General features: G+C 43.9%; 1 protein-coding gene across 2 annotated transcripts; it reads right to left on the reverse strand.

Moving 5' to 3' along the window:
* Nucleotides 1-1,012: 1,012 nt before the first annotated feature.
* Nucleotides 1,013-10,699, reverse strand: LOC115097488 (solute carrier family 22 member 6-B-like). 2 transcript variants are annotated; one of them, XM_029613381.1, is made up of 10 exons: nt 10,215-10,699; nt 8,329-8,432; nt 7,881-8,035; nt 7,289-7,457; nt 5,146-5,269; nt 4,862-4,974; nt 3,523-3,737; nt 2,689-2,797; nt 2,096-2,299; nt 1,013-1,840 (listed from the first exon to the last, which is right to left on the reverse strand). In XM_029613381.1, the coding sequence occupies exons 1-10, from the start codon at nt 10,602-10,604 to the stop codon at nt 1,759-1,761; spliced, it is 1,665 nt and encodes a 554-aa protein (XP_029469241.1). In that variant the 5' UTR covers nt 10,605-10,699; the 3' UTR covers nt 1,013-1,758. The 2 variants fall into 2 exon arrangements, with proteins under 2 accessions (XP_029469241.1, XP_029469242.1); XM_029613382.1 differs by lacking the exons at nt 7,289-7,457; nt 7,881-8,035.
* Nucleotides 10,700-12,845: the final 2,146 nt, after the last annotated feature.

A 12,845-nucleotide genomic window follows, 5' to 3' on the forward strand; every position in this document is an offset into this window, starting at 1 on the left:
CCTGTACAAAGAAATCTGGTTTCTTTCACTCTGTCTCTCTGTCCATTCAAACAAAATAATTCTTATATTTTATTCTCAGATGAAAAAAAAACCAGCTGTGACTGGTTAAGAAGACTTATTAGTACTCTGTCCCTTGCCTGTTATTGGTTACAGAGATGAATAGGTAATGTATTGCTTAACTAAGCTTTGAGACAAAAGCCTGATATTATGAATTTCCACAGAGTATTCACTGTTATCCAACAAATGGCTTCCAACCAATAGGATCATTCAGTTCTTAGTTTGAAATTACAGAGTACCAAAAGTCTTTTCCTCTCCTCTATGTACTAATTCTTCAAAGGAAAAGTATAAGACTCAATTGCCATCTTAAACATAAGTTGATTGCCCTTTTTTGTCTTTCAATAGAGTATTTGCTCTCTCCTACAGTTAGGTACTTCCTCTTCCTCTTCCATTTTAAATTTTCATATTTTCATTTGTCTCTGGAAATAAATCTTACCAGAGGTAGAAACAGCTTTAAATTAATAACTGCTCCTAAGTCACTGTTTACATAAATGTGTCCAAACCTTTTTAAACTCAGTTATTCTACTGGTTCTAACCACATCCTCCAGCAACAAATTCCATAGTGTAATTGTGTGTTGACTGAAAAAAATACTTTCTTAAACTGTTTTAAATCTGCTACCAGTTAGCAGTGGCAGGCTTAGCAAATGGCAAACTGAGTAACTACTCAGGGCCCCAAAATTTTGCAGCACTGAATATTTGTATTAATATACTTTCATTGCAATTTCATGAATAGGGCAACATGAGGTTGAAATCAGAAATGTTCAACTTGCTTGTAGATCATGAAAATTAGGCCTGTAAGGGACCTCAAGCAACTATTTTGTCCAGGGCCTCAACAACCCTAAGGCCGCCACTGCCTTTAGTTTCATGGCATGTCCCCTGCACAATATCTTGTTAGTCATGTTTTCTTCTAGCTTTGGTTTAAATGATTACCTCTCAGAAAAGACCAAAATTGCTTCAGATAAATTTTATTATTTTGATAGCAACCCAGTTTACACTGAAAATAAATAGACAAATATATCCACAATACAGTACAAAAACATTTTCACAAAACCATGTACAACGATTAATAATGACATATCTACACCTCTTTTATAATATTAACAATAAGGACAGTAGTAAGAACCCTTTAATAGAATCCTGTCAGCTGAAGAGATGTGGGGCACTGACCATCAGCATTCACTGATGGACCGTCTTCAGAAATTCTTTTATTTCAGGGGAGGAGGGGTGGAGTTCATTGTTATTTTTAGAAGCAGTTTTCTGAGAGGTTCGGCATAGCAGAGAGCTTTAGTTTGGCCCAGCAGCTCAAATCCCAGCTGATATGTTAGGGATTGCTGCAGGGGGGGTTTACGCTTCCATCTGAGTAGCCGCTGGCAGTTTCCAAGTCTCGCTTTTCAGTAAGATGATGTGGCACTGGAACCACACAGAACATCGGAGAGTGGCCAATTGGGATGCAGGGTTCCCACCCCTCCCCTGCATGGCCTTCTAATTCTGTTGAAGGGACCTGCCTCCTTCATCCTCTTCAAAATGGGGGGTGGAAGAAATGCGTCCCCTTTCTTCTGCTCCGGGCTTCTGGAAGTTCCATGACATCCCGACCTCCACAGACCTTCCTGCTTTTGCAAACAGGTTTGCTTGGCCACCACGAGACATACATGGTGTTGTCAGTCTCTTGCACAGAGACTGTAGGAGGCTCCTCCAGTACTCTTAAAGTCTTGTGCCTTCAATTACCTCAATCACAATTTCCGCTCTTTTCTCCTGGATCGTCACAATCTCTTTTCTCCTGGCTCTGAAAAGAGAGAGATTAGGAAAAGAATATTGAAATATACCAAAGCCATTGTTTCTTTTCTTTTGGTTTGTTTTTTTTTCATTGTCCATCCCTGTTCTAAGAACCTCTTTTTACCATCCCCCAGGGTGTCCCCTCCCGGAGAGGGTGGATCTGAATCACTCTGCATGGATACAGCAATCTCTGGGTGGAAAGTTGAAGCAAGGATGGAAAGGCTTTGCCAGGTGCTGCACCTGCCCCAGCCCTGATTTCACTGACCTGTCTTCTACCTCCTCGATGGTGTCCAGTAGTGGTGCATTCAGCATTTCCGGTAAGAAGCAGGCAGCCACCCCAGATATGATTGGAGCCCCCCCAAATATCACCAGGGGCAGGAAAGCCACATAGTCTCCAGCCATTAGAACCATGGGGGCCACAATACCACCCAGTCTAGCCATCATAGTTGTTAAACCCATTCCTGTTTGCCTGCAAAAAAAAACCAAAACAAAACAAAGAAATCACACCATCAATTGCTGCTGTGGAAGGGAGCCATGTCATCTTTATATATATAAATAATTATTTACATTATTTAAATATATATATATTGCATCTTTCAACAGTTTCAGCCCCTGAGTTCTCTGCGTTTCCCTAGAGTCTCGTCGGGTGCTTCCAGTCCCTGAGCTCTCTGCATTTTGCTGGAGTCTCTTCTGGTATTTCCAGCTCCTGTGCCCTCCACACTTTGCCAGAATCTCCTCTGTTATTTCCAGCCCATACACTCTCTCTGCGTTTTGCCAGAAAGCCTTCTATTATTTCAGCTCCTACACTCTCTGAAATGCAAATGGACATGGCTGACCTTTTGCATGGGTGAATCGTACCTGACTACGGTGGGAAACAGCTCTCCGCTGTACAGGTAGGAGCAGAGGGAGGAGGCAGAAAGGCATCCTTTGCCCAGCATGACCAGTGTGATGCGAAATGTCTGCATGTCTAGAGAAAAAAAGAATAACATGCTATGACGCAGATTATTCAAATACGACGTCATGATAAACGATGAAATTCCACACTCCTGTGTGCGTATATCTTTCAATTCACAGCTTTCTTTAGGGTCACCAGATCATGTCATCAGGGACAGGCTGAACCAGTCCTGGTTTTAACCTCCATGATTCTATTTCAAATGCAGGATTTGAAGTTGTTTTAAAGTCCCCAGTGAAAGTTAATCTGTCTTAGAAGCTGGGCTTGCATGAATTTGTAGCAGAAGAGCATATTGAAGTATCTTATTTTTAGAAATGTGCTGCCACTTTAAAAGGTCATGAAACATCAATGAGATTTCTTATGGGTTTTGTGCTGTTTCCCATCCAAAACACAAAAAAATATTGAAATATAGTTTTTGCCATTTTAGCATGTGCTACTCACAAAGCAATACAAGTAAAAAAAATGAACACGTGTTATAAAAAAAAAAGTGCATGCTACAAATAAAAAAATGACATGATTAAAACAAAAAATAGATGGAAAAATGAAACAAAATAAACAAAGTAAAATGAAACATAAAAACCCCAAACAATATTGGTTTCTGTGTACACTCCTACTCTTTTTTAAATCTGCCTTTCAGACTAGAAATGCTTGGTAGTGGAAATGCCTCTATTGTATGAGTCCGAAAACAGAACTGCCCCTCCTCCAAACTCCATGACCCAGAACGCTTTCTCCAGCTTTACCTAAAGGCAGAGCCGTGTTTGCCAAGAGGAAGATCCCTGCCAGGATCAGAGAGGATGCCTGGACAGTGCGGCGCCCGAAGAAGGTCAGCATCACTCCACAGAGGATTTTGGCAAATACATCAATGCTGCCGAACAGCATCTGGACCAGATGTGTACTGAAGCCAAAATTCCGCAGATCCATGGAGAGGCCAAAATAGGCAAAGTTGGTGGAAAAACTGCAGATGGACATGGGAAGAAAAGAAGGGTTTATTGAACAGGGCACAGACGGCACATGACATCACGGATTCTGCAGAGCTGGACGGTCAAGCAGGGTCACCCAGCAGCTTTTAAGTTTTCAGAACAAACGAATGCCATCCTAGTTTTGTCCCCCAGCTGCACATAAGCTGCCAGAGCCGGATTTAAGATTATGGCAACCAGAGGCAGAGGACTGGGACGGGGTGGGGTTGGCCCTTGAAAATCAAAGAGCAGCATGCAGACTCCCAGTTTTTGGGGCACCTTCAGAATTTGGTGTCCTAGGTACTTGGCCTATGTTGCCTCTACCTAAATCTGACCCTCTGTGCTTACCTGTCTTGGGAAAATCAGAATTCCAGGGCCATGCCTTTGTGGACTCAAAACCGGACTAGATCAACCTGTTCTGAAAAAGCTGGAGTCAATTGATGACCCTATTGGCTGGTTCTGTCAAGCTTCCTGCAAACACATTGCCAGCAGCAAAGGGCAAACTGTTGCCAAATGTCGAGCACAGAGATGCAAGATTCTTAGGTCTCTGACCTTGAATTAGTAAACACTTTTCTAGAGGTGATTTCTAAGTGCACTAATAAGTTATGGGGAGGACAATTTTCAAAAGCCATTTACCCAGCAAAATAGGCTGCCTGAAAATTGCCCACCGCCTAGGCAAGTAAAAGTACCTGCAGGGATCACGAACGCGCACACTTTTACCCAAGGACAAAGTGGATGATGGGCTTGGAGACTGAGTCAGGTCAAGAGAGGCAACAAGCAGGCAGTCTGCAATTTCTAAACTATCCAGAAGCAGGTGCAAATCTCTTCAGGTACTTTTTCCTGGGCCACTTTTCAAAGGGGAAGTCCATGCATACTTTCCCTTTGATAACCGGTGCAAGGTCCGTGGGGAAAAGTCCCCGCGGGCCTTGCAAATACCTGCACAACTTTACAAATGGCCCTCATCAAAGCCTGCCTTGCTCAGTGCAGCACAGGTCTTTCCTCAGTAAAAAAATTCCCTCGCGATGACTTTTACGCTTTATCAGAAGTCAGGGGTGAGCTGCAGGTGAAGGCTGGTGAGCAGGGGTGCTCTTTGGCTTTGCAAAGGTGGAAGAGGAGTCGGTACCTGACGAACATGAGGCAGCAGGAGATCCGGCACATGGCTGGGGTGCGGAAGAGGTCTAGGATGGAGTGGGTGCTGGCCTTTGGCGACTTCTCTGCCACTTCCAACTGCAGCATCTTGGGAAGGAAATGGAGGCAGCTGTTAACTGTTGTTCAAAAAAGGAAGCAAGTACTTCTTAAGCCCTGTGCAGTCTCAGCTGCTCTGCCCACCCCTGAAGCACCTATAGTGTGCCATCCAACCCCTCCCTGAGACTGAGACTCCACAACACTCTTCATCCATTCTCTGACCTCCAGAGAGATCTTCTCCCCTTCCTCTTTTTTCCCGTTCATCTTTGCCACTCGTTTCAAGTTCCTCAGGGCGACCTCCGTCTTGTTATTCACAATCAACCACCGAGCTGATTCAGGCAACCACCTGCCAAAGAGACATAATCAGGACCAAGTTAGACTTAATTGTGCATACTCCCAACTCCACTGTCACATGATAAAGCACCGGGAAAGTGCGTTTTGTTATACCCAACTTTTATTTTTTGTTATACTGCCACCTTGTGACCTGTGGTTGTATTGATTAACTCAGTTACACTGTGAAGACATGTAACACTTGATCCAGTAAGTCATGACAAATGGATTTTGGGTAATCCAAGGCTTTCTGATCAGACAGTCCCTGCTTTGCATATCCTGACTCAGAGTGTAATCTTTTTCCCAACCGGTCACCCCCAAAACCTAAGGCAACCTGGGAAAGTTGTTTTCCCCTGGCAGAAAAGTCCCATTTCAGACAAAGCTTCTGAGCTGAGTTTGCAACGCCATGTCTCTCTCTCTCTCTCTCTCTCTCTCAGAGGTATCCAGATAAGAAGTATAGTACAGTAGTACAGTAAGTAGCCAGATAACTTTAAAGAAGTATATTCAGCAAGATATTATCCTGCTGAATATACTGGACAAGTTATCCGGCTAACACCAAACGACCTTCTGAATATTGGCCTCGCTATCATAGCAATTTTCAAAAGCCATGTACTCAAGTAAAGTGCTCTTACACATGTAAATCCCAATTTGAAGTGAAAATACTTTTTAAAATCAGGTCTTAAGGTTTTATTTTTACAACTGCCTGAGTACCCTGAGGCTCTGGGGCTCAGTGTGGTTTGGGAAAGCAGAGAGCACAGAGGGACTATTGGAACGCCTGTGGAGGAATGAATCTGGGTTCATTCCTGGGAGAAAGGAGTAGATGATCTGTTGCATCCATCCAATTGTAGCCACATCCACACCATCAAGATGTTGGAAAGACGAGAATGGAAATACCATCCAGATACAAACAACAGAAGTAAGAAGGTAACTGAACAAATGGAGTACGGTATGATAAAACGGGACTTTATTTCAGTATACTTAAACTGGGAAAATATTATATTTTCCACCAAATTCTGTGAGGAAGCTCCATAACTACCCCATTAATTGGAATAGATCAGGAATGAGATATATCAATTGAAATTGGTAACCAAATACATTAACTGGAAGTTGAGAGTCACAAATTTATTAGAAGATCCAAAGCTGAGAAATGTATTATAAATAACAGGGATTTGTAATTAAACATTTCTATCAACTTTCCATAATTAATTAGTAAAAGGTAAGTTGGAATTCACCAAATACTTATTTGGCTAAGTAGCAGCCTTCGCGTAAGTTTTTAGCTGGATAATAGGGGCGTTAACGGGGGTAGCACTACTTAGCCGGATAAGTTATCTGGCTAAGTAGCAATATTCAAATTTATCCAGATAAGTTATCTCAATAGCAGGTCTAAACTTAGACAGATAAGACTTATCCGGTTAAGTAGCAATTTATCCGGGGATATTCAGCTACATAGCTGTGCAGCTAAATATCCCATCTAATTTAGCCAGATAAATCTATCCAGCTAAGTTAGACAGCCGGCTATGTTTTGAATATCTACCTCACAGTGATTATTAGTACAGTCTACATGAGACTTTGATACTGAATTAACTATTAAACAATGCTCAAGGCCTCGGAAGTAATCTTCTTCCACCTTTCCCCCCTCCCGACAGGATTAATATCAGGAGAGGACTTTACCAGTTTAACCCTTATTTGGGGTATCTTCTTTGGAGTCCTTCAAAGGTACACTTTCCTAGGGGTTACACTCAGTATAATTATTCTTAATTCTCTTTCATTGTTCAGAAATAAATGTGTGTAAGTTAAGTGGATTAATCTGCATATCTGAAGCTGAAAACAGAGTTGAAATTATCAAACTACACAGGGAAACATGCAGAAAAGACAGAAAACTCTGCATCTTGACTCAGATTTGCAAATACACAGTGCAAGCCTTAGGCTGAGCACTGTCAATTGGTTGTATGAGACCCCAAATAGCCTTGGCAAATGAAAAATGATTCCTTTGTGTCCTGAGCAAGCACCAAAAGAAGCCTCTAAATCAACTCACCAGGAATACAGGAAGAATGCAAAAAAGGGAAGAGAAATTGCTAGCTGCAGCCAGCGCCAGTCTCGGAGCCAGTAGGCCAAGCCTGCCAAGATCACCTGCCCAGCAGTGCTGCAGTATGCCTGGATGGACACCACAATGGCACGAAACTTGGTGGGGACCCATTCTAGACCTGGAAGAAAGAACAGCCATGAGGACTCCACCCCCCTCTACATGCTTTCCTTAATCTTCCTGCTGCATTCTTTTCTCCAGTAGGCAGTAGCACTCTGTTTCCTCAAATAACTCTCATATCATCATCATACCGCAGAGCTGCACATCCATTGACCGAGCTCTTTAATTTCTCACTTTGTAAACAAGATAAAGCTGAAACAAGTAGAGTGGTTGCCTGACTCAGATCATCAGGAACAGGCTGACCAAGGCCTGGATTTGCCCCGTTGCATCTGTGGCCTTGTAATTCTAATTTCTCTATGAAAAACAGGCATTACAAGCCCAAGAATGAGGTCAGAGTAAAACCACGATTAACTCAGCCTGGGCAGCGCTGACCTGGGTCAGAGGACATCCCTAGACTCAAGACTTCTGTAGAGCTTGCACTCACTCAGACAAATGTAATTCAAGAGGAGTCCAGAGAGTCCCACACCACTCAGGAAGCGAAAGAAGCAGTAGATGGTAAAGCTGGGGGAGAAAGCAGCTCCTGTGCCCATTAATGCTATCATCAACAATGACCAAAGGAGAACTGCCCGCCGACCGCACCTAACCACAAGAAAATAAAGGAAAGGTATTTTTTTTCAAGCTCCAGATAACAGCAGTCATATTGCACTAATTGACAAAATAACTCCCTATATATTAGTTGTGAACAGCAACAACTTCACTAGTAAACAAAATGGCTCCTCTACCGTAGCTAGTGATGGAGATGACATAACTAGTAAACAAAATGGCTTTCTTCCACATTAACTTGAATGTGGACTGAATTGTTAGGTATATGCTTGATATTAGAACTTATTGTTGTCATTGGTTGTCTTTGGTCTCTGTAGTGTGTCACCCACCTGTCAGAGAGACTTCCAAATATGAGAGCTCCAATCAGCACACCAGCCATGAATAGAGACTGTGCCAGCTCCTTGAGAGATCGCAGATCACATACCAGCTCCCACTGCATGAGGGAAGCAAGATGGTGTCAATAGTGGAGAAAAAACAGTTACCAGCAACACCATGTGTTTTTAAAGTGGATTCAGTCTTGGTTTTTACCTCAGGTCTTTATGCACATAGTTTCTGGATTTTCTTACAAGTAGAACTACAGGTCCCAAGATGCAATGGGGTGAAACCAGAAAGTAGCTTAACCTGCTCCTGATGACATGGAAACCCCCCCCCCCCTCTTCGATTGTGGTATAGCAGGGGTGCTCAAAGTGGTTCTTGGGCAAACACCCCCCCTTCCCAGCCATTTGGGTTGTCTGGAAACCCCTAATGAATATTCATGAGAAATATTTGCATACATAGGTGGTACCTTATGCAAATATCATACATATTAATTTGAGATATCCTGAAAACCTGACTGGCGGGGGGGGGGGGGGACGGGACCCTAAAGATCAGTTTGAGCACCCTTGGTGCATAGCCTAGGGCTTCCTAATCCTGTCCTGAAGATACCACGACCATTTGGGTTTTTAGGATATACCTAATGAATTTGCATACATTGTGGATAACTTGAAACCCAACTGACTGTGGTGTCACCAGAAAGGTGGGGGAAGCCCTGACATAATCTCATTGTCAACACACCAGTTGTTCAGTATGGAGTATATTTTCATAACATTTACGAGCATAAAGTTATCATATATATGCTTAAGTAGTTAGAACTCGCATATGTGCTATTTTATAAACATAAAAAGTATATATGTATTTTCAGTCTAGGAGTGTTCCACAGTGGGGCCAAGAGGTACTTGCGCAAGTTATTTTATAAGAGACTTACGCACATATATTTGACAAGTTATTCTCATACTTTTACACCTGCTAATTATCTTGCACAATTGGAAATTGCCCCTAAAATGTTTTAAAGCAGACATACAGGATAAAGCCCATTTGTGCAGCAGTTTTGTGACTCCCAACTCCTGGTTGCTTGCTCCTTCTTCTTATTTTATTTTTTTTTTACACATGCAGTTTCTGCAGAAAGGAAATTGATTCTGAAGCCAAGGATGTGTTTTTCTGTAGCTCCAGTGGCCACACACTCGGGGGGGGGTCATTCACACCTAATGTTACCTGTAGGAAGAACCACACCCCTAGTGTTGCATTTGAGTTCCAAGGGGATTGCAGAGCTGCCAAATTACCCAGTTCCAGGAGCGAGATGTTTTGGCCAGTTCTGGTTTTGAATTTACATCCCAAAGCAGCATGGTATTTGCAGTTCCTGATTCTACCCATTGAAATCAGTGCTGCAGGTCCCATAATGATCAGGATGAGGTTGTAAGAAATCAGGACTGGACTAAAAATCTCTCTCCTGGAACTGGGTAACTTGTCAGCTCTAGGATTGGAACCCACAATCTGAGCAGGGCCTGAGGCAAATGTTGTAGACTGGAACATCTCATTAATACTCAGCGATTTATAGTACTCAGCCACTCATTGAGGTATATCTTCAGTTCTTTAGTAACACGGTAAATAACAAAAGATAAAATGTCTTCTATTGTTACACAGACTTAATGCCGCTTTTCTTTTTATTAATAGTAGTGTAAAAAGTGCCCTCTAGTGGTAGGAGTAAGGTGTGACATAAAAGGCATTGGTGCTCCAACTGCTCAGCCAATTGGGACTGCTCTCTTATTGGCTAATCACAAGAGCTCCTCCAGTTGGATTGGTGGTTGACTAACTCTAGACCCCAACCTGGGACATGCAACTTTGCACTCTTGGGCCCCCAACCTTTTATAGCCAATTCTAATTACCCTACTTCTCCTACCTCAGTGACAATAGAGGAGGCGAAGACGCTGTCATCAAAGACCCAGCCGTCTCGGCAGGGCTCTGTCTCCACTTCAAGGAGCGTGGCATTGCCCTCCAACAGCTGCCACTGTGTGGTGGTGAACTGCAGGCATTGCTCCGGCTTCTGCTTCCCATCCAGGGGAATGGACACCTTCAACAGGTCCTCTGGGTGCAGATGCTGGGTGAGGTTAGACTGGGTGCCATTCATCTGGATACTGGTCTGGCAGTGATGCTCAGGAACGGCTGCACTGAAGTTCTGGATCAGATTGTGGCTGGCTATCATGAGGACTGGGATGGAGAGAAAGCAGACATAGACAATTTGGAAGAGCCCCATGCTGCCCACTTTTTCCAAGAGATCTCCAAAAGCCATATTGTCTCAGTGTGGTAATGATGTCCTCAACCTGCTGGGTCTCCTCAAGGCAAAGTGTCTCTGGATATTTTCTCTTGCCTTCTGTCTGGCTGGCTCTGCAGGTTATATATACAGTGCTCCAGCTATCGATTCAGCTGACAGTTAAAGATTGACCCTGCAACCAAGAGTTATGCAAGGAAGGGAGGAAGTGGAGCTGGGTGCATAAAAGTAATAATACTACCTAATAGTTCCATGAGTGGCTTGGACCCATATCTTGCTTTTATCCTTTGTCACAGGGGATCTCAAGAGCTTCCTGTTTCGCTTTTTCCCTTCTCCATCCCAACTCCTCTTATAAGATGCCATATAGCCCCTTGGTTTTCCTGTGGTGTTGCTCACATTTCTGTCTTTATGTGCTGATCAGGTGCAGAAGACCTATATATAAAAGAGAAAATATTAATCTCTGAGCTAGTACTGACTCAGTGTCTCTGCATGATGTTAGGGGGCAATCTCCCTCTTGAGCCAGGCCTAATCCAAAGCCCTGACGTGGCATTAGGTGATGTTCTTTCCTATGAGAGTATAGTGACCCAATGCCCCACTGTAGTGTTAGAGCTAATTCTTGTCTGTGAGTCTGTACTGGCTCAGTGTCCCAACATGGTATTGGGGCACTTTTGCCCTTGACCCAGTGCTGACCTCATGCAAACAATACCCCAGGTGAAAATTGTTGATAGTGCCCCTCATACCGCAGACAGTCTCTCCCCCCTCGCTCACGGCATTCTCTGTCCCCCTCCAACCGTTATCCTCCCTTCTTCCTTCAGGCATCCTCCCTGCTTCTTCTTGCCTCTATCCATTCTCTCACTTTGCTCCCTCCCTACATGCACTCTCTCCCCCTTCTTCTCCCTCTCTTTATGCATTCTCTCTCTCCCTCCCAGCATTCTCCCTCCTTCCATTAATTTTTCTCCTTCTCTCCCTCTCTTGGCATTTCCTGACTCTTCTTTTGCTCCCTTCAAAGCATTCTCTCTCCCTTTTCCTCTCTCCCTCTCTTCAGGCATTATCTCTCCCTCCATCTTGACTTTCCAGGCCCCGGCTGCCTCACTTCTCTCAAGCCCAGACAAAAATATCCAAGTGACTCTGTCTGGGTAGATAGCAGTCCTAAATTTACCAGACAACGTTTTCAGGGTAACTTTAGACCAGATATTCAGCCAATACACTTTGAGCTAAATATACAGATAGACAAAGCTGTCTGAATAATTTTACCTGTACATATCTAGTTGAATACTGACCTCTATGAAACTTTTCAAATACACCTAAAAAACTTTTGCAACTAACTTTGGTCCCAAAAGCATATCCATGGGTTATCCCCTTTTCTGTTACTCAACAAGCTCATGGGTGACAGCGAAGTATAACTATATATAGCCCATAGTATCTGCAGGCAGTCAGACTCCCAACAGTTTGGAAGACACCACCCCACTTTCATGTCCTGGCTGTCACTTCTAATATAGCTGCTCCTCCTTCCTCTGTGGTGCCAGTGCCTTTTCTCTTTATTCTAAGCCCATGTGGTTTGAACAGCTCAGCAGGGAACCTTGCAGCCACAGACAAAGAAGAAAGGTGCTGCCCTAGTAAACAGGAGCATCTGAGTTCATCTCCTTAAAGGTGCAGTGGTGCATAGGTCAGCAGTAATTTCAGTGCCACTGACCTGGGAACACTTATGCCTTTAAGGGGCAGATTCTCTGTAACTAATATTTGCCTTTTCTGCATCAAGTCCACATCTAACCAGCACCACCACTGTTTGGCCTCCTGGCGGACCAGCCTAATGGGTGATGCCAATGGCATCCATAGCACCACTTGTCCCTCAGCACCCCAGGTAATTATCCAGCTTGCCCTACCCAAAGGCTGGCCATGATTAGAGGGAACGCTTCCCTTTGAGTCAATGCTGATCCAGTGTCTCAGCAGAGTATAAAGGGGTGCTCTTCCCTCTGAGCCATCAATATGCATCTACACTAATGCATTCCTTCCAATTGATATGGTCTGTGGGACTTTGTCTGCGAGGCCCCATCTCTCCGGGATATCCGAGCCATTCCCAGCTGGCTTTTCATCAGAGAGACTGAGCAGTTGTTTCCCGGTGTGTTTCCCGCCAGCTGAGATGACATTGGGCGTTAGCCCCACCTCCTGATGACATCACATATGCGGGGGGTGGTGGTGGGGGGGAAGAGCCAGCGGCCAATGCCAGACGAGAGCCTGTCTGTGGGACTTTGTCTGCGAGAC

Source organism: Rhinatrema bivittatum, chromosome 8, assembly GCF_901001135.1.
Source record: "Rhinatrema bivittatum chromosome 8, aRhiBiv1.1, whole genome shotgun sequence".
NCBI lineage: Eukaryota > Metazoa > Chordata > Amphibia > Gymnophiona > Rhinatrematidae > Rhinatrema > Rhinatrema bivittatum.